Raw genomic sequence first — 21624 nt, 5'->3', positions numbered from 1 at the left:
CAGGTTTCCATCTCACTTTTGTATAGTTTTTTGTATCTGCGAGATGCGCGCACTGTTTTTTTTTTAAACGATTTTCAATTGAGTGTGCGTCCCTCACTTTTTGTTATTTGCCTCTTGCTTTTTATTTGCCTGCTCATTGCGAATACCCCTTGTGGAAGGCGAGCGGGTAGCTTGGTTATAAGAAAAGGTTGAACCACTTTTGTTTCAGCTTATGATGTAGGAAATTATAATGAAGTCTAATCTATAATCTATAATTTATATACAGAGTAACTCTTCTTCCATCATACCCCCTTCTCGCCACTATGTTTTTGTTTTTCTGCGCACTTGAATTTGGGTCAACAGAAATTTCAAGCTGAGCTTTGCTTAAACAACAACCAAAAAAGAAACTGACAAAAGTACAGCAAAAGAAAAAAAAGTTATAATAAAAACAACGAAAACCAAATAACTTTGTCAGCCATTTTATTCGTGTGTGTGCTTTGACCTATTTTAATATTTATCCATATTTTATTTATATATATTTAACATCTGCTTTTCGCTTCTCTCCGCCTCTGTTCACAGATCGCGAAGACCAATCGATTTTGTGTACTGGCGAATCGGGTGCTGGCAAAACGGAAAACACCAAGAAGGTCATACAGTTTTTGGCCTATGTGGCTGCCTCCAAGCCCAAGGGCTCTGGTGCGGTAAGTACAAAACTATCTGCCAGATACTTTTTACTATCAATATAAATGAAGGAACTCTCCGATATCAAACTTTATAAGAAACTTTTACTTAATCAGTGGATAATCTAAGTGAACTATTGGTTTAAAGAAAAGTTACACAACTCTTTTTACAAAATAACATATTCATAGATATGCAGTTTATCAATCTTAATGAATAAATTTCAGGGTATCTAAGGTTAAATTGTGTTTGAGTTAATATCCAAAATTCTTTCAAAAAATCTGTCGATATACAGTCTATTTATAGCTCCTCGATCTATGTTTTATTTTATAGATATGTCTGTCCATTTATCTGAAATATATTTATGAATATGTTTCTCCAATATCTATCCAGACAGTAATCGCTCCCCCAATTTATCGGTCTTTTCTAAAATACTATCGATATATAGTTAATGTGCACATCATATTTATTTACCTTTTTATAGATCGAGCTTTTAATGTATAAAAGAAAGAACAATCCTCTTTGTTACGTTTTTCCAGTCATCTAACGATCGTTACAATCTATTTTTTCAATGAATCGATCCATTCATAAAATCGCTTCAAACATTAATCGCTCTCTCTATCGATCAATCGATCAATTTTTCTGCCCATTTCCCTTTCAAAATGTTACATGCTGTGTGGGCTAATAAAATATCGCAAGACCATTATCGCAATCTTGTGTACTCATTAAAAATTACCCACAGTTGAATTTCTTGCTCTCCCTAAAAATGTTTAAGAGGTATTTCGTAGTCGAGCAAACTCGAAAGCAGCTTTCTTATTGCTATTTGTTATGCTTGTGGTGGCTGGGAAGAAGGGGGAAGCTCAGCTTATGCAATGCTCGCGCCGCCTTGGCGACGTCAAAATCTCGCGAGCAAAAACAAAAAAAAAAATGAATGAATGAAAATAAAAATCAACTGCAAACTACAAACTGAGATCTATGCAGTGTCCATCTATGGCTATGTACTGACAACCATAATAAGTACGGGTCGTTATGTGCCAATTTTTGTTTATTTTATGTGTGTTATCTACTTTTTTATCCATTTTATTTTTGAATTTTTTTTTTTCGCCGTTTTTTTTTATTTGTAAACCGAATTAAAAACGGTGCCAAGCCAAGCCGCATTTTGTGGCAACCACAAATCGAATGTGTTTGTGTGTGTGTGTGTGATTGTATCGTGTAACTGCTAACTGGGCTAACTGCAATCTGTCTATAATGTCGATAGGCTGTCGGATCCATCATCGGATCATTTAGTGGCGCCCGTAGTCCACAGGTTTCCATCTCACTTTTGTATAGTTTTTTGTATCTGCGAGATGCGCGCACTGTTTTTTTTTAAACGATTTTCAATTGAGTGTGCGTCCCTCACTTTTTGTTATTTGCCTCTTGCTTTTTATTTGCCTGCTCATTGCGAATACCCCTTGTGGAAGGCGAGCGGGTAGCTTGGTTATAAGAAAAGGTTGAACACTTTTTGTTTCAGCTTATGATGTAGGAAATTATAATGAAGTCTAATCTATAATCTATAATTTATATACAGAGTAACTCTTCTTCCATCATACCCCCTTCTCGCCACTATGTTTTTGTTTTTCTGCGCACTTGAATTTGGGTCAACAGAAATTTCAAGCTGAGCTTTGCTTAAACAACAACCAAAAAAGAAACTGACAAAAGTACAGCAAAAGAAAAAAAAAGTTATAATAAAAACAACGAAAACCAAATAACTTTGTCAGCCATTTTATTCGTGTGTGTGCTTTGACCTATTTTAATATTTATCCATATTTTATTTATATATATTTAACATCTGCTTTTCGCTTCTCTCCGCCTCTGTTCACAGATCGCGAAGACCAATCGATTTTGTGTACTGGCGAATCGGGTGCTGGCAAAACGGAAAACACCAAGAAGGTCATACAGTTTTTGGCCTATGTGGCTGCCTCCAAGCCCAAGGGCTCTGGTGCGGTAAGTACAAAACTATCTGCCAGATACTTTTTACTATCAATATAAATGAAGGAACTCTCCGATATCAAACTTTATAAGAAACTTTTACTTAATCAGTGGATAATCTAAGTGAACTATTGGTTTAAAGAAAAGTTACACAACTCTTTTTACAAAATAACATATTCATAGATATGCAGTTTATCAATCTTAATGAATAAATTTCAGGGTATCTAAGGTTAAATTGTGTTTGAGTTAATATCCAAAATTCTTTCCAAAAATCTGTCGATATACAGTCTATTTATAGCTCCTCGATCTATGTTTTATTTTATAGATATGTCTGTCCATTTATCTGAAATATATTTATGAATATGTTTCTCCAATATCTATCCAGACAGTAATCGCTCCCCCAATTTATCGGTCTTTCTAAAATACTATCGATATATAGTTAATGTGCACATCATATTTATTTACCTTTTTATAGATCGAGCTTTTAATGTATAAAAGAAAGAACAATCCTCTTTGTTACGTTTTTCCAGTCATCTAACGATCGTTACAATCTATTTTTCAATGAATCGATCCATTCATAAAATCGCTTCAAACATTAATCGCTCTCTCTATCGATCAATCGATCAATTTTTCTGCCCATTTCCCTTTCAAAATGTTAATGCTGTGTGGGCTAATAAAAAGAGTTGAGTTAGTTGCATTTATGACACATGCTTAAGCGCAGCAGTTCTTTGTCTTGTTATTAATAGCATATTTAAGTATTATTAACATTGTCTTGTTATTTTACAATTTCGAATTAAAGAAACTTGGTGAATAGAGAGGGAAGGAGGCAGCTAAGTTGCCAGTATTTATAGATCCAAATACAATTGTGAATGTGTCGGCAAATTGGCTGCGGCTTTTATACGCCCGCAACATGTACAAGCTTTGTGGGTGTCGCTAAATACCCTGTAAACGGAGTAGGAAAGCTCGAGGGTAGAGTTGATGGAGACTTCTCTCCAGTTAAAGCTAAACTAGAGAGAAAAGAGAGCGCTTAAGACAAGTATTTTGTTAAATTGAATAAAGCGAAGAATAGAAAAAAGACAGAAAATAAAATGTGAGAATTTCATTTACAACAATTACAGGGTATTTGCAGTAGCCAACGCTTTATTTAGCTGCCTTTTTGTTTTTGTTCAATGAAAAACGTTTTCCCAGCTGTTGTGCGTCTCCAATTACGAATTATGATCCGCAAATGCAACTAAGTAGACACACATACCATTGCACACTCACACACACACAGACACACACATTTTGAGCAGCACAAATGTTGCACTTAGCATTGATGTAATGACATTAAATCACGTCGTCTCCAAATGATACAAGTAATGTCTGAGTAATGTCCATATATGCAGCAGTCTTTACGCATATGGCGCACCCCTCCCCCTTCTTTCCCTCCATCAAACTGCAGCCTCCCTCCCCGCTTATAGATAAAGCCGCACACTTCATTAATCAGTGTGTGTATGTGTGTTGTGCCCTAAGTTATTGGCTGGCTGCTGACAAATTACTGCGACTCGAAAAAAAGGGGGGAAGAAAAGCCTTTAGATGACGCTCACATGATATATGGCTAGACAGACAGCTGAATTACGCTATAAAGCATCATTAGTGGCGGGGCGAGAAGTACAGTTAAGCTACCATAACATGAACAAATTTTTAGGGAATTCATAATTTGAAATATTTAAATTTAGTTGTTGTAATTGTAGCTTCGCTTTTAATTCATTAAAAAAGAGGTCAAGTTAAGGTGTGTTTATTGAAGGAAACGCTGAAGGGAAATAAAAGAAGGAAAAGCGCAAAAGGGTTGGATTAGGATTGTCTAAAGTAATTTAGTTGAATACTTTTAAGGAACTGTCCAATATCCAAATAAAATTCTATGATAACGGCGTTGATAAAATCCTAAAACAGAAAGTTTGAATTATTATATACAATTGTTCATTTACTAAATACTTTTATGATATTTAGGTGTGTCTAAATAAGAGTTATATGGCGGAGACATTTATTAAATCCTTGAAAAATAAACAATTATTCATTTGAGTATATACAAACTTGTAAAATCTAAAGATGTCTTTACTTGATCCTAAAAAGTTCTACTCTAAAGAGGCTTCAAGTATTATGCCCCTAACAGGGTATTTACATTTCGTTGTCACTCGCTCATTTTGCTCATTTTTTGTTTATTTTTTATTTACAACCATAAAATAAACACCAAAATGAAATTTAATTGCGTTTTGTCAATGAAACAAACAGCAATAAAAAAAGGGTTGACTTGCTGTCCGTCCATCTGTCTTTTTATTTACTCTTGCTCCCCTCCGTCTAACGCGACAATTGAAAATTAAAGTGAATTGAAAATGAAATCAGTTGGAATTGGGGGCATGTGGCTAGAGGCCTCAGGGCCAACCAGTTGCTGGAGATGATTTTTCAGTGTCTTGTGTGTGCATTGGGAAAAACTATGTCAACTGTTTCATAATTTCGCAGCTACCATAATTGGAGGGGGGACTTGGACAATCCTTTAAGGCGCTAAGCACACGAAACAACATCTGTTGAGTTGTTTTACAGCCTTATATGATGATGGAACGTGATAAGCTGTAAACAAACTTTAAATGGCTTCTGATGCTGCTGCTGCCGCCACAGCATCAAATTGAAGTGCAAACAGTTGTTGAATGTGGCTAGCAGCAACAACGCTTGTTACTGCTATTAATTATGATTATATTTGCCATAAATAGACGCTGATATCGTTACGTTGAGGAAACTGAATCACCGACCCGCTCAACTAACTTAACAATTCACCTGAAATTCGAAGGTGGAAAACATTTTGCCTTCTGATTAGAAATGAGTTCAAATCAAACACGCTTGTTGTCTGATAAGCAAAGGCAAAGAAAAGAACCGTCACATAAAAGATTAGAAATGTACACAAAAGAAAAAGTGACTTGTAAATGATATATCGATCGGGGAAGACAAAAACAAGCACTGCTTTGTGCATTTTCCAACACTGGCTGGCACTGCATACTCTATTATTTTATATTATCTTTATTATTTCCAAGGTTTAAGCATTTTACTTCTACATATAATATCGAACAAATTTATATTTATAATATTTATTAATTAAAACATTTTTTATTTTCATGTTACACTTTACAACACTACACATTCTACTCTACAACACTACAATAAACACACACTTCGGCTATTTGTTGATGGGTTGCTACAATTTTGTATATTTTTCTTGTAAAAATTTTCAATTTGAATTGAATTTTGTACATATACAATCCACATAAAATCCACAACACGCAATCCACGCCACCAAAAACCGAACCCACAACCAATTGAACCCAATTTATTACGTATACGCACAGGTGCCGAATCCTGCCGTGCTCATTGTAAGTATGCAAAACAAGAATTTCGAAAAAACCTACAAATTAACCGCAATTCTTAATTGTTTGTTCTTATTTATAAATCAACCTTTCCTTCAATGTTTTTTTTTTTACTTTCCGTTCTTTGTTTTAGAAATAAAGCTTGAGTTTAAACTTGCGGAAATATATTAAAATATAAATTTCATAATTGATTTTACATTTATAATTTCCATAAATTCTTGAGTTGTTTTTATTATTCTTACATTTTAATCTTATCTACAAGTTTATGAAACACAGTTTCTTTTTCCGTACTTTCTGTTTTTCATTCATGCCATTTGATTCATTTGTTGTTAACCCGTATGTTGAATCATTTCATATAAATAAAAATTTAAACCACTATTAAACTTGTTCTAATCGCAAAACTGTGTCATGAATTTACTACTTAATATTTGTTCCCTCCTTTGAACACCTCATGCTAACCACATTCACAACAAAAATTAATATCATGCCTCAACTCGCAAATCACGCTACGCCTTTTTAGAGTAGTCATCAAGAGACATTTGCGGTAAAGTATGCTCTCCATGAAACCAAATCTATAATACAATAGTTATCTAGCTTAAGTGTAGTAGTTGAATGTTGTTTCCTGGTTCTCTTTGCGATCACTTTGCGATCGTTTCCTTTAACCACATCCTCGCCTTATTCCAGAACTTTTCCGTCAACACAAATAAGTACATTAAGGTCAAGTGTAATGTGAATAATTTATTTGGTAACAAGAATACAACAATCGAATCAAGCAACAACATCAACAATGGTGTGGGTGCCACTAAAGCAACATCATCATCAACAACATCAACATTAACAACAACCACAACGACTACGACGATCTTGCATATGAAGGAGCCAGCAACTAATAAAGATTCGCATTGTTTTCTTGTTGATTTAACAGAGGTTGAGGTAAAACCACAATTGTGGTGACCACTTAGCAAAATTGAAGTGCAGTGCGATTTGAAAAGGGTTTGAGTAAAAGAAATAGAGCTGCATAATAAACGATATTCTCTTTTAAAATTTGTGATCTTTAAGCTTTCGATCAAATATCGATGATAATTGTAATAAGGTACAAAGAGATCTGCCGTTTATACTCTTTGTAATTATGTAACTTTCTTTAAATTCGTGCCAATAAATTTCTAGATCAATAGCATAAATATTGTAGACTTTTATATCTATAGGTCAGTATTTAAATACAACAGAGCTTCTCCTGCAAGATCGTTTTCTACTTAAGATCTGAATCAGTTCTTAATACTCTTTTTGTTTGTCATCTGAATCTTGATCCTTTTATGGTCAATATCCTTAAGATCGCACTGCACTCAACTAGAAAATTGTTGCGTCCCATTTGTATGTAGGATTCCCCGCTTTGCATGTTGTTGATGTCCAGCTAACTAATTCCTCATCCCTAAATGTAACTGTGACCGTGATTGTATCTTAAACTGCAATTGTGATTGTATTTGTGTATTCGTAGCTTGTGCTCGTCTGTTTGTAGCTACTTTGTCTGTGTCTTGTGCTAAGCTAACACTAACAAATCTGTATTTCAACACAACTAACTTGATTCCTTTCGCTTTAATTCGCAGGGTGAGCTGGAGCAACAGCTGCTGCAAGCCAATCCCATATTGGAAGCCTTTGGTAATGCCAAGACCGTCAAGAACGACAACTCATCACGTTTCGTAAGTGGAAATTGAAATAAATTTTGAACTTAACTAATTGATAAATTACTTTCCAATAGGGCAAATTCATCCGTATTAACTTTGATGCGTCTGGCTTCATATCGGGCGCCAACATCGAGACGTATCTGCTGGAGAAGTCGCGTGCCATTCGTCAAGCGAAGGACGAACGAACATTCCATATATTCTATCAGCTGCTTGCCGGCGCATCGCCGGAGCAGCGTGAGAAATTCATACTCGATGACATCAAATCGTATCCATTCCTCTCAAACGGCACTCTCCCGGTGCCCGGCGTCGATGACTATGCCGAATTCCAGGCCACCGTCAAATCGATGAACATTATGGGCATGACCTCTGAGGATTTCAATTCCATCTTTCGCATTGTCAGCGCCGTGCTGCTGTTTGGCAGCATGAAATTCCGTCAGGAGCGCAACAATGATCAGGCCACGTTGCCCGACAACACCGTGGCCCAAAAGATTGCACATCTGCTCGGCCTCAGTGTGACGGACATGACACGTGCCTTCCTCACGCCACGCATCAAGGTTGGCCGCGATTTTGTGACCAAGGCACAGACCAAGGAGCAGGTTGAGTTTGCCGTCGAAGCCATTGCGAAGGCGTGCTACGAACGCATGTTCAAGTGGCTGGTGAATCGCATCAATCGCTCTCTGGATCGCACCAAGCGTCAGGGCGCCTCCTTCATTGGCATACTCGATATGGCAGGTTTCGAAATCTTCGAACTCAACTCTTTCGAACAGTTGTGCATCAACTACACGAACGAGAAGCTACAGCAGCTCTTCAATCACACCATGTTCATCCTGGAGCAGGAGGAATATCAACGCGAGGGTATCGAATGGAAGTTTATTGATTTCGGCTTGGATTTGCAGCCCACTATCGATCTGATTGATAAACCCGGCGGTATTATGGCGCTGCTCGATGAGGAGTGTTGGTTCCCCAAGGCCACCGACAAGACATTTGTCGATAAGCTCGTCTCGGCGCATTCAATGCATCCGAAATTCATGAAAACCGATTTCCGTGGCGTCGCCGATTTCGCGATTGTGCATTACGCTGGACGTGTGGATTATTCGGCGGCCAAGTGGCTGATGAAGAACATGGATCCGTTGAATGAGAACATTGTGTCGCTGTTGCAGGCGTCGCAGGATCCGTTTGTCGTGAACATCTGGAAGGATGCGGAAATTGTCGGCATGGCACAGCAGGCGCTAACCGATACCCAGTTTGGGGCGCGCACGCGCAAGGGAATGTTCCGCACCGTGTCGCATCTGTACAAGGAGCAGCTGGCCAAATTGATGGACACGCTGCGGAATACGAATCCAAATTTTGTGCGCTGTATCATACCGAATCATGAGAAGCGCGCTGGCAAGATTGACGCGCCCCTCGTGCTCGATCAGTTGCGTTGCAACGGCGTCCTCGAGGGTATACGCATCTGTCGCCAGGGCTTCCCCAATCGCATACCCTTCCAGGAGTTCAGACAGCGCTACGAGCTGCTCACCCCCAACGTCATACCCAAGGGCTTCATGGACGGCAAGAAGGCCTGCGAAAAGATGATCCAAGCCCTCGAACTCGACTCGAATCTGTATCGCGTCGGCCAGTCGAAGATCTTCTTCCGTGCCGGAGTGTTGGCCCATCTCGAGGAGGAGCGTGACTTTAAGATTTCGGATTTGATTGTCAATTTCCAGGCATTCTGTCGCGGTTTCCTCGCTCGTCGCAACTACCAGAAGCGTCTGCAGCAATTGAACGCCATTCGCATCATTCAGCGGAATTGCGCTGCGTACTTGAAGCTGCGCAACTGGCAGTGGTGGCGTCTGTACACCAAGGTGAAGCCTCTGCTCGAGGTCACCAAGCAGGAGGAGAAGCTCGTCCAGAAGGAGGATGAGCTGAAGCAGGTGCGCGAGAAGCTCGACACGCTGGCCAAGAACACGCAGGAATATGAGCGCAAATATCAGCAGGCGCTGGTCGAGAAGACCACGCTCGCCGAGCAGCTCCAAGCCGAGATTGAGCTGTGCGCCGAGGCCGAAGAGTCGCGTTCACGTCTCATGGCCCGCAAACAGGAGCTGGAGGATATGATGCAGGAGCTGGAGACCCGCATCGAAGAGGAGGAAGAGCGTGTGCTTGCCTTGGGCGGTGAGAAGAAGAAACTGGAACTGCACATTCAAGATTTGGAGGAACAGCTCGAGGAGGAGGAAGCGGCTCGCCAGAAACTGCAGCTCGAAAAGGTGCAACTCGATGCCAAGATCAAGAAACACGAGGAAGATCTGGCGCAAACCGATGATCAGAACCAGAAGCTGCTCAAGGAGAAAAAGCTGCTGGAAGAGCGTGCCAATGATCTGTCCCAAACCCTCGCCGAAGAGGAGGAGAAGGCCAAGCATTTGGCTAAGCTGAAGGCTAAGCATGAGGCAACCATTGCTGAGTTGGAGGAACGCATGCACAAGGATCAACAACAGCGTCAGGAATCAGATCGCACCAAGCGCAAGATTGAAACCGAGGTGGCGGATCTCAAGGAGCAGCTGAACGAGCGTCGCGTCCAGGTGGAGGAGATGCAAACGCAGCTGGCCAAGCGTGAAGAGGAGCTCACTCAAACCTTGATGCGCATCGACGAGGAGTCGGCCACGAAAGCCACCGCACAGAAGGCACAGCGTGAGCTGGAGTCGCAGCTGGCCGAGATTCAAGAGGATCTCGAGGCAGAGAAGGTGGCGCGCAGCAAGGCCGAGAAACTGCGACGCGATCTCAGCGAGGAACTGGAAGCGTTGAAGAACGAGCTGCTCGACTCGCTGGACACCACAGCAGGTAAGTGGATGGAACAACTCATTCAATGAAACACAATTAATCTTCCTTTATTTGCAGCCCAACAAGAGCTGCGCTCCAAGCGCGAACAGGAGCTGGCCATGCTGAAGAAATCTCTCGAGGAAGAGGGCGTCAATCACGAAGGTGTTCTCGCTGATATGCGTCACAAGCATGCCCAGGAGCTGAACGGCATCAACGATCAGCTGGAGAATCTGCGCAAAGCCAAATCCGTGCTGGAGAAGGCCAAGGGCACGCTCGAGGCCGAGAATGCGGATCTGGCCACCGAGTTGCGCAGCGTGAACAGCTCCCGTCAGGAGAACGATCGCAGACGCAAGCAGGCTGAATCTCAGATAGCCGAGCTGCAAGTGAAACTCGCCGAGATTGAGCGTGCACGCTCCGAGCTGCAAGAGAAATGCACCAAGCTGCAACAGGAGGCGGAGAACATTACCAATCAGCTCGAGGAGGCCGAACTCAAGGCATCAGCGGCTGTCAAGTCGGCAAGCAACATGGAATCGCAGCTGACGGAGGCGCAACAGTTGCTCGAAGAGGAAACCCGCCAGAAACTGGGACTCAGCTCGAAGCTGCGTCAAATCGAATCGGAGAAAGAAGCGCTGCAGGAACAGCTCGAGGAGGATGAGGAGGCGAAGCGCAACTTTGAGCGCAAGCTGGCCGAGCTTACAACTCAAATGCAGGAGATTAAGAAGAAGGCCGAGGAGGATGCCGATCTGGCCAAGGAACTCGAAGAGGGCAAGAAGCGACTCAACAAGGATATCGAGGCGCTGGAGCGACAGGTCAAGGAGCTGATGGCGCAAAACGATCGCCTGGACAAGAGCAAAAAGAAGATCCAATCGGAGCTGGAGGATGCGACCATTGAGCTGGAAGCACAGCGCACCAAGGTAAGTTTATTAAACGCATCCAACCCAAGAGGTCAACTAAAATGTGTTTTTACAGGTGCTCGAACTAGAAAAGAAGCAGAAGAACTTCGACAAGATTCTCGCCGAGGAGAAAGCCATATCCGAGCAGATCGCCCAGGAGCGCGACACCGCCGAGCGTGAGGCACGCGAAAAGGAAACCAAGGTGCTCTCGGTCTCCCGTGAACTGGATGAGGCCTACGACAAAATTGAGGATCTCGAAACGAAGCGCAAGCAACTGCAAAACGAACTCGACGATCTGGCCAACAGCCAAGGCACCGCCGACAAGAATGTCCATGAGCTCGAAAAGGCGAAACGCGCCCTCGAATCACAGCTGGCCGAGCTGAAAGCACAAAACGAGGAGCTCGAGGATGATCTGCAGCTGACCGAAGATGCCAAATTGCGACTGGAGGTCAACATGCAGGCGCTCCGCTCCCAATTCGAACGTGACCTGCAGGCCAAGGAGGAGGGCGCCGAGGAGAAGCGACGCGGTCTCGTCAAGCAGCTGCGCGATCTGGAAGCCGAACTCGACGAGGAGCGCAAGCAGAGGACTGCAGCGGTTGCAGCCAAGAAGAAACTCGAAGGTGATCTCAAGGAGATTGAAACCACAATGGAGATGCATAACAAGGTGAAAGAGGATGCGCTGAAGCATGCGAAGAAACTGCAAGCACAAGTCAAGGATGCGTTGCGCGACGCCGAGGAGGCCAAGGCCGCCAAGGAGGAGTTGCAGGCGCAGAGCAAAGAGGCCGATCGCAAGGTCAAGGCCCTGGAGGCGGAAGTATTACAGCTGACCGAGGACTTGGCCAGCTCCGAGCGTGCTCGCCGCTTGGCGGAAACGGATCGCGATGAACTCGCCGAGGAGATTGCCAACAATGCCAGCAAGGGTTCGTTGATGATCGACGAGAAGCGTCGCCTGGAGGCGCGCATTGCCACACTCGAGGAGGAACTGGAGGAGGAACAATCGAATTCCGAAGTGCTGCTAGATCGCAGTCGCAAGGCGCAGCTGCAAATCGAACAGTTGACCACAGAGTTGGCCAACGAAAAGTCCAATTCGCAAAAGAACGAGAATGCGCGTGCGCTGCTCGAGCGACAGAACAAGGAGCTGAAGGCGAAACTCGCTGAAATTGAGACGGCGCAACGCACCAAGGTGAAGGCAACGATTGCCACGCTCGAGGCGAAGATTGTCAATCTGGAGGAGCAGCTGGAGAACGAGGGCAAGGAGCGACTGTTGCAGCAGAAGGCCAATCGTAAGATGGACAAGAAGATCAAGGAGCTCACCATGAACATTGAAGATGAGCGACGACATGTCGATCAGCATAAGGAGCAAATGGATAAAGTGAGTGTTTTATGGTTTAACTTTACTATGTGTGGACTTTTACGAACTTTTTTTGTTTCTCTTAACAGCTGAATAGCCGCATTAAGCTGCTCAAGCGCAATCTGGATGAAACCGAGGAGGAGCTGCAAAAGGAGAAGACTCAAAAGCGCAAATATCAACGCGAATGCGAAGATATGATCGAATCGCAGGAGGCCATGAACCGTGAGATTAACTCACTCAAAACGAAATTGCGGTAAGTTTACCTAACTGCCTGGGATTAGCAGGAGCACCAGGAGCAAGTTATGAGGATTCTACAGCTGTTGTCAACTAATTGGAAACAATGATCAAGATGTCTTTTAAAGTTTTGTGTGAACGCCGAGCAACTTATTAGGTTTTCTGTATGTCAAATGGTTTGACTTGATTGAAGTTTTAGATTTGTACATTTAGCTTTTGGTATGCAATAAGACATTAGTACTAATATCAGAAACTATGGTAGCAAATATTTAAAGACAAGATTGAGAAGACAATATAAAATAAGTTTAACTTGTTTCCTTATAGATAATTTAGCTAATTGTTAGACATATGAACATAGTCTTCTATTGATAGTTAAGTTTTGATTGAATTTGCTTACTCAGTTGCAATTGCAAAATACACTTTAACTTATGTATACAGCGAAAGTAGTCATGGTTAATCAATAGTGTTTTTAATTGTATTGGTGATTAAATATCACAGTTAAAAAAAATGTTAATAAGTTTTGCTCGGTGTTCATACATAAATTTGTCAGATATCTTTGTTCGATTGTTAACAGCTCTTTTATACAATTTGTTTTCATTTTCTGTTTCTTTGGTTATTGATGGTCTCTATTCTTGGTGGTTGTCATCCATATATATAGCACGATACAGGTGGCCGAGACTGAAAAGGCCAAGGCGTATTCGCCCAAAAAGGATGCTGCACTTATTATGAATTGTGAGGGTCTGCATTAGGTTTCGTTTCACTTCGCTTCGCTTCCCGAGTTTGGTAGGCTGTAAGTGCTGGCCCAGCCACATCATCATCATCATCAGTATTCGATAATGAATGTATTCCGACTCCTCCCTGATTCCGACTTGTGCATGTTACAAACACACACTCTCCGAACACACATCCATTCCGTGCGTTTTCGTAAAACCGTTTCAAAATGTTTATTGAAATGTCTCCCCCAAACTAGTTTTTAGTGCATAGCGAGTGTTTTCCCCCACAAAATAAGACTTAGTTTGATTCTATGTTTAATTTGTTGACCTGCACGTTTACCGACTGCATCCCAATGTATGTGCCTAACATTCCCCGACTAATTTCATTTCTGTGAATCTATTTTTTTAGACGCACCGGCGGCATGGGCCTCAGCTCCTCCAGACTCACTGGCACACCATCGGCCAAGCGCGGAGGCGGCGGTGGCGGCGGCGACGACAGCTCATCGGTGCAGGATGAATCATTAGATGGCGAAGATTCTGGCAATTGACGCGTTAATTATTAAAGCAACCAACAACAACAAAAAGGATGAAAAACCAGCAACAACAAAAAAAAACAAGAAAATAAACGATTATATTTTAATGTTTCTTTTATATAATTTCTCTGTTATTTTTTATATAAACTATTATACTTAATTAAAAACTTAAAAACAAAACGCAAAACAAAATAATAATTATACATACATAAAAACAAAACTACAACCAATACGCGTATTAACTTTTCCAACTCAAATTCAATTTCCCTCCCTCCACAACAAACATCAAACCAATCATGCAATATACAAACACAATCGATTCTCGAATCGAAGTACATTAATAAATACATGCATTTAATAACTAAAAGGTTTATAAAACAATCAAATGTTGAACAAACAACTAATATACGAATTTCGTTTTGTTTAGAAACAATAAATATTTGCTATAACAAATTTCATATTATTGAATTTTTGTTTTTGAATAAATCCGTTGCAATCGCTTTGACGATCAGCGTGACCGTTAGCTGAAAAGCTCCAAATATACCGCGTCGCTTTGAAAAATATACCAAATTCGGCACATCACAGTTTTTTGTTCTGACGAAATTTGTCTTTTGTGTGGTGGACACAAAGTAAAGTAGTCCACAGTTTATCTTTTCTATTATTTACTTTGTTTAAAAATGTAAAAAACAATTCATTCAGAGTTTCTTGGAGTAAAAAGTGTGTTATATTCCAACAGCGGTCACATTGTTTATATCAATGCTGTGACTTTTATCGATAAAAGCCGTTGTGCCTTTCAGCTATTGTCAGCGATCATTTTTCAACTGTCAATTTGCAAGCAAATTCAAGTTTTAAAATTTGTATTTATAAGTTTTATTCTTTACTAGGTACTTATGGCATATTGAACATTGTTTGAGTCTTTATACATATATTACACATATATACAATTAGTTAACACTACATTTGTTTGTTCTAGGCTAATAATATGCTAAGCTACATCGTGACAAATTCGAAAATCTCTTTGTTTTTTTTTAAGGCACCCTAATGTGTTTTGTCTAGACTTGGCATTTATGTTTATTGCATGCTGCCCAACCCCCCGTGGTAACACCCCCCTGTATGTCTTATGTTTGATGGCACTACTACTCGCCTCGATGCGGATGGCCACCAACAGTGTGTGGCACATGGACTTGCACCACAACAACGCTGCCATTGGCTTCGAGTCCTCCATTGAGTGCCTCCAGCTCAGCTGATGATTTGCTATGCTGCAGCTGCTGCTCCTCACGTTTACTATTCAAATAGTAAACGCTGGCCACTATCAAACTGAATGTGGTGACCGAGACCAGCAGAGTGCCATACTTAAGTGCTAGTTGTATGGCATCTAAGCCAAATGTGCTGATGTAAAGCGTGTGCAGCACGTCGTCATCGAAGTCACCAGCGGTTATCTCGATCCAAATCAAAGGCAAGATGGTGGCATTCTGAATGCGATTCGCTTGATCTGTGTGAGAGCAATTGGAGGTCAAAGAACGAGACACATTAAATGACTTGTGTGTTACTTACTGAGCAATAGTGGCGTCTTGTCCAGCATAATGTTGATTTGGACGCGCGATGCACCGCTGATGGGAAACCCAAAGCGTGGATGTATATCGGCATAAGTTTGATGTAGATCTGCATCGGGTTTAATGCCCTCAAAGTCCTTGTAGATCACGGGATCACCGGAGAAAAAGTGTGGAAACGATGGAAAGATGGGTGAATCATCGTAGCACTTGGTGGCATTGATGACCCCGCTGGGCAGACAAAGATCCGTGTTGCGGCAATAGCATTCATTCGCTGGATTCTCCGATGGATGAGCAAAGACATCAAGCGGAGTCCGGTAACGCAGCACATCGATGTTGTTGAAGATGGTTTCCTCTTTCTCAAAGTGCAGCGGCACCTTGCGGCACAGCACCTGCAAAAAGACGTGCACTGTGCTGCGTTCCTGCAGCAGAGTTGGCGAGAACATTGACGGTTCGCTGCCATCGATGCGATTGCATTCGTCGCCCTCCCAAAAGTCCAGCTGCGGCTTGCCATTGAACTGTGTAATGAGACTGAATTTGTTGATATCATCCTCGCCAGTATTCAACTGCACCGAGTCCACGCTGGTGCCATTTCGCTGTGGACAAAAAGTTGGAAAAATATTAATTTTGTGGGGTCATGTCAAAAGGTTTAGGGTGTCTAATGAAATGGTTCTTTTATATACTTTTTGTTTAATCTATTTTCTAGCACCTTTAGCTAGTTTTACAGAAATGTTTTTTGGATTATAGTCCACCGAAAGGATATTCTTAGAAACCATTAAGCATGTGGTTAGTAAATTCATTCATTCATATTTTTAAATGCTAGTTAACTTTTGTGATTGCATTTTTAACTAAATAAGTTCCAATCCGCGTAGAGAGTACAAATGTAATATCACAAAAGTATAGTATTGCAGTTAGTGCTGATGACAAATTTGATTATATAATGTGGGACAGTGGGAACTTACAGTTCTAAGCAACCCAAAGTGCGTTTTATTGCCGCCGCCAAGCGACTCGAGACTTATGATCTTATCCTTGTAGCCCCAGAGATACTCGAAGGCAGTCAGACGTTTGAAGACCGGCTCTCTGTAAAACGAAATGAGGCCGTTGACACCCAGGCGTTTAAACGCAGGAAAACGTTTCACATGTACCGCAGCGGAAAGCAGCGGCACATTCGGCACCAACACGATATCGTCTTCCCGCAGCGTCGATTTTTCCGGCAGAAGTTTGTAGGATTTGCGATCCTGAAAACAATCACTGTCAATAAAGAACTTCTCGAACGTGATAAGTGCTTTTTACCTACCCTAAAGGTGACAGTGTGATTTTTGTTGAACGATACTTGATCCTTGACCGTGTGCTCCTGATAGGTGAGTGGACCCAGATCCTCCACATGTATCTTATCCGCCCGCCCTGCAAGATAATCCTCGATGTTCGTGTAGTTGAATATGTGCGCCTTGAGCACTGTGTCTGTATCGGGTCCGGGATTCAGCCAGCTCTTGGCGCGCTCTGAATTCTCAGCGAGTATTATTTTCTGCAACGACGAGTAACGAGTTAAATGCAACGAGTGTCAAAGTAGATTACGACCGCAGTCGCTTGTGCAATATAAATATTATAATATATGGATTATATAGTAATTCACAAAGCAAACGCTGACCAACTGAGCAACCAAGTAACTGCCCCGTCTCTTATCTAATCATACATACATTTGCAATTCCCATTTAATTATTTTTATTAGAGGGCTAGAACGGCGCATTAAAATATGCGAGGCTCGCAAGATTTGTATTGTAAAGTATGTATTTGTTGCTAAATTTGATACCTACATACACAACATATACATATAGAAACGTTTGTTTGTGTAGCTACTATAGTTTTGTGCGATAAAGATGTTCAAACATATTGGGCAGACGACGTTATCGATAGTTAATAAGTATACGCCATGGTAACCGCGGATAAAAGTGAAATTCTGTTGAAAGCAACAACAAACTAAGATTAAAAATTTTGAAATGGATTTGCTTCCTTTTTCTATCCTTTTTTTCTTTGCAGTTTTAATTTACATTTAATTGCGAAAATTTACCAAAGAAAAACTATAAGTTACATATATAGACTATAGACTATATAGTCTGTTGATTTACTAAATTTGCAAATGTAAACTTTTGTATTTTCTAAGTTCTAATTGATTTGATAGACAAAAAAGCGGCATTTTGTCGTATTGATTTAACTATGATAATTAAGTATACGTCATGGGTACCGAGAATCGAAACAAAGTTTTGTTCAAAGTATCAAAAAATTATCTAAAGTTTCCATAAAGTTTCAGAAAAAATATGTATCTAATCCCTTCTTCTATCCTTTTCGTCTTGCAGTTTTACATGAAATTTTATAAATATAGTTTACTTAAACTAAAGAAAACTAATTATTATACGTTATTCTTTATAAAGTTAAACATTTTCCATTTCCTTATTTCAGATATCTAATTAATCAGACAGACGGAAGACAGCACTCTATCGAAATGTATTATCGATCCTTATCACGTATACGTCACGTACTATATATAAACCTAGAGAATGTGGGACATTACCTGGAGCATGGTGTTGTTGTAGTATTCGGTGAACCACATTACAAAGAACCCGGTTACGCTTATCACAAACAGCAAGAACATGAAGCCCAACACTGTAACGAAGGTTAAATAAGACGCAGATTCAGTAATGGGGTTAATGCGATGTCCTTGAGTTAAGTTTATATGTTTACATAACACATACATCTGTATTATGCTGTACTCACTTATCAGTGTCCCAATATCCTTGGACGTTAGATTACGCATTCCCAGGGCATCGAGTATCATGTCCAGCACCGTGAGTTTCTCTGGGCTGCTGCTGTTGACGTTGCTGCTGTAAGCGAGGCCATTGTGATGTTGCGAGTTCAGTGTGTTGGACTTTGATTTGTTATTTTGTGCCGTGAGATCCTCGTGATGCGGCAGCTGTTGTGCCACATCATGGCTTGTGGCATGCGACATTATCTCGCTTTTATGTGTGATTGAGTATTGAACTGAGGGAAGGGAAAATGAAAATGTAAAAACTAAGAAAAGAAAAGTTCGATTTAGAGCTTAGGTTTATCGACCGCGTACGACAATCGATTGATAGATGGGGGTTATCGGCAGGAATTCAAGTACACGTGGTAGACAATCCGTTATCGCAAATCTTGATGCCTAATCGATGTTTAAATTTCTTAGAGCGAGTTCATTGAACACATGGTCGTCACTTGACTTGTATTTTCCCCTGATTCAGCACTCACACACACGCGCGCAATATACCTTTATTTCTATGGAATACTATATATAGTTATAGTATTTTAACAAATCGGACAAAGCTTTAAGCAGCTCTTAACCAGCCGATCGCTGAGCGGAATGTGTAGCAACTAATCAGGGTTTCATGTTTTCACAAGCTACGCGTGCTGCTCAAATCAAAGTACAACAAAAAGTAAAGCCAAGTATACTATATTACACTATATAGACTATTCGTGTGTGTGTGAGTATCTATATAGCAATGCTTGGCTGATAAGGAGGCACTGAGCGGCAATACGTACTTAATACACAATATGCCAGAAGGCTACAATAATGAAAATATTCAGTGATTGTACATATTAACACAATTATATACATAGTTAAACAGCAGGGGTAATTACACACACACACACATACACACTTAAGTACACTCATACAGAGGCATATCTATATATATACATATTTGCCAAGTTTTGCGTTTGAGTTGGAAAACGGGTCAACGGCATCTGATAACAAAATAACAACGCTCCGTTTCTGAGTATGAATTCAAAATTAAAAATTTTCCAATAATTTATAGCAGTAAGCTTTCGTCACCCACATACATACGTATACGTATACATACTACACACATACACATGCAAGCATAGCTTATCAATAACAGATTAAGGCGATTAGTTAAATTGGTAACCATAATTTTGCATATTGTTGCACAAGCTGTCAACATACTCTTAACCAGAATTGCTTAACAGCTGATATGCACTCACAGACAGACACACACATCCACACACATAAAAATACATACATTTGCAAAACGATGGATCGCTTGTGTGGGTGTCGAGTAGCTTCTGCCGCCTGCAGTGCTGTTTTAGTTGTTGTTGTTGACAGTCGTCTGGCTGCTATAAAGTTTTTAGTTGTCGCTGCAGCAAATTTCAGAATGGCATTGACTGATAACACAATGACACGGCCTGCGGCTGGCGGAAGATGTTGGCAAGCATGCGCCAGCATTCAAAAGAGCGCGACTATGTGTAAGAGAGGCAGGCAGACCTAATCGAAGATCGAGTTGATGATGGCATGCACTTGAACAAGCGACAAAACAACAAAACAAAAAGCAGCATAAAAAGCTTATCAAGCAAAAACGGCGCGCAGCAACAGCGACGTCGACGTCTCGGCTAAGCAGCTCACAGCTGTTTACGTTGTGCGCAACGTAATGGAAATGAAACACTAGTGCAGTCTGTGAACACAGTTCTCTCAAAATACAAATCACGCTCTCTTCGTTTTTTAGTTGCCTCTCGCTTGCACTTGCTGTTTGTTGATGTGATTTGTTTTTGTTTTCTTTTTTTGTAAATTTGATGATCTCGCTCTCGCTCTGGCTTGCAGTTTGTGGAGACGACAAGCAAACATTTGGCGTCTTAATTAATAATTTGTCGCCGTTTACGCTGAATGCGCACAAAAAAAAGTCACAAAAATGTGAGCTTGTTGTGTATGATAATTTAGGTTTGCGACGTCTATAACTATTTAATTTGCTATTTATTCCACTGCGTCACAAAGGAGTTGTAGTCGCTTCCAGTAGTTGATAGAAACTTGTGCGTTCTGGTTTTTGTTGTTATGCTCGCTTGTTGTTCGTGTTCGTGCTTGTACTTGTTGCTGCTGTGATTGCTCTGCTTGTTGTATTTTTTGTTGTAGCTCCAGTCTTTGCTTTCCGTTTTGTTACTGCTGCCTTGTGCTCGCGTTCTTTGTTTCCCCCACACTTGGCTTCTTTGTTTTCGACGCTATTTCGTTTGTTGCTTGCCTGCCTGCTGATCGCTGTTGTTGCTACTCTCTTTATGGTTGTTGTTGTTTTTCTTGTTGTTGTTGTTTTTCTTGTTATTGTTTTAATGAGCGAGACAAGCTGGTTTTCCGTTTGACTCGTTACAACAACAACTGTTGTTGTTGCTGGCTTTCCACTCGATTAATTGATCACGCACCACATACAATCACTATGAAAAGCCCACACACGGATAGCAAGTACTAACTACATATTAGTCTCGTCTTCTCCTTTTGGCCCACTGCTGGCGATTAACGGATAACGGATTACGATTAGCAGCAGCAGCCGAGTACGCACTTATTATCAAAAATACCGCACCGCGATTACTGCGCACCCCGCGATTAGATTTCGTTTTGTTTCTCTATTTTTCTAATCGTTTCGTTTCAGTTCTCGATATATGTACAAAGTTCTTGTTTTTGTTTGTCCGTCGTATTTGGGGTACGTTTGAAACTGGAACACGCGTTGCCCGTTGTTGCGTTCTGCCCAGGAAACAAGTTATTACTACGACGCGCGCAACGCATTCACTGTCGCTGCTGCTGCGACTGCTACTGTGTTGCCTGCTGCCTTGCCTTCAGCTGCTGGCGGCTTGCTGCCTGCTGCTCTCCCTCTGCCGCCTTCGCTGCATTCGAATGTATTGTTGATAAGGCGAAGACGACACGGCAGCAGTTCGCTGCCTCAGTTATGATTGCTGCTTGTCTACTTTTTTGCTGTCAACGTCGTCGTCGACGTCGACGCTGGCGTCGTTGTTGTTTACGTATCGGAATCTCTGCACACACACAC

General features: G+C 41.3%; 2 protein-coding genes across 7 annotated transcripts in view; one reads left to right on the top strand and one right to left on the bottom strand.

Moving 5' to 3' along the window:
* Positions 1 to 14677, top strand: part of LOC117570427 (myosin heavy chain, non-muscle) — a 32246-nt gene extending 17569 nt beyond the window's left edge. Inside the window, exons 4-13 of one of the 5 annotated variants that reach the window (XM_052006080.1) lie at positions 559 to 680; positions 6003 to 6026; positions 6541 to 6564; positions 7625 to 7717; positions 7777 to 10516; positions 10574 to 11409; positions 11465 to 12760; positions 12829 to 12992; positions 13632 to 13763; positions 14096 to 14270. In XM_052006080.1, the coding sequence (XP_051862040.1) occupies positions 559 to 680; positions 6003 to 6026; positions 6541 to 6564; positions 7625 to 7717; positions 7777 to 10516; positions 10574 to 11409; positions 11465 to 12760; positions 12829 to 12992; positions 13632 to 13722 (5390 nt within the window). In that variant the 3' untranslated portion in view covers positions 13723 to 13763; positions 14096 to 14270. Of the gene's footprint in view, positions 1 to 558; positions 681 to 2518; positions 2641 to 6002; positions 6027 to 6540; positions 6565 to 7624; positions 7718 to 7776; positions 10517 to 10573; positions 11410 to 11464; positions 12761 to 12828; positions 12993 to 13631; positions 13764 to 14095 lie in introns of all 5 variants that reach the window. The other 4 variants (XM_052006078.1, XM_052006077.1, XM_052006079.1 and 1 more) reach the window with 4 other exon arrangements.
* On the bottom strand, positions 14236 to 21381 carry LOC117570430 (scavenger receptor class B member 1). Of its 2 annotated transcripts, none has more exons than XM_034252085.2 (7): positions 19843 to 21381; positions 18542 to 18805; positions 18339 to 18430; positions 17067 to 17294; positions 16732 to 17007; positions 15774 to 16365; positions 14236 to 15711 (listed from the first exon to the last, which is right to left on the bottom strand). In XM_034252085.2, the coding sequence occupies exons 2-7, from the start codon at positions 18771 to 18773 to the stop codon at positions 15356 to 15358; spliced, it is 1776 nt and encodes a 591-aa protein (XP_034107976.1). In that variant the 5' UTR covers positions 18774 to 18805; positions 19843 to 21381; the 3' UTR covers positions 14236 to 15355. The 2 variants fall into 2 exon arrangements, with proteins under 2 accessions (XP_034107976.1, XP_034107977.1); XM_034252086.2 differs by lacking the exon at positions 19843 to 21381 and adding an exon at positions 19071 to 19172.
* Positions 21382 to 21624: the final 243 nt, after the last annotated feature.

Source organism: Drosophila albomicans, chromosome 3, assembly GCF_009650485.2.
Source record: "Drosophila albomicans strain 15112-1751.03 chromosome 3, ASM965048v2, whole genome shotgun sequence".
Taxonomy (NCBI): domain Eukaryota; kingdom Metazoa; phylum Arthropoda; class Insecta; order Diptera; family Drosophilidae; genus Drosophila; species Drosophila albomicans.
This window is presented reverse-complemented; position numbering and strand designations above follow the sequence as displayed.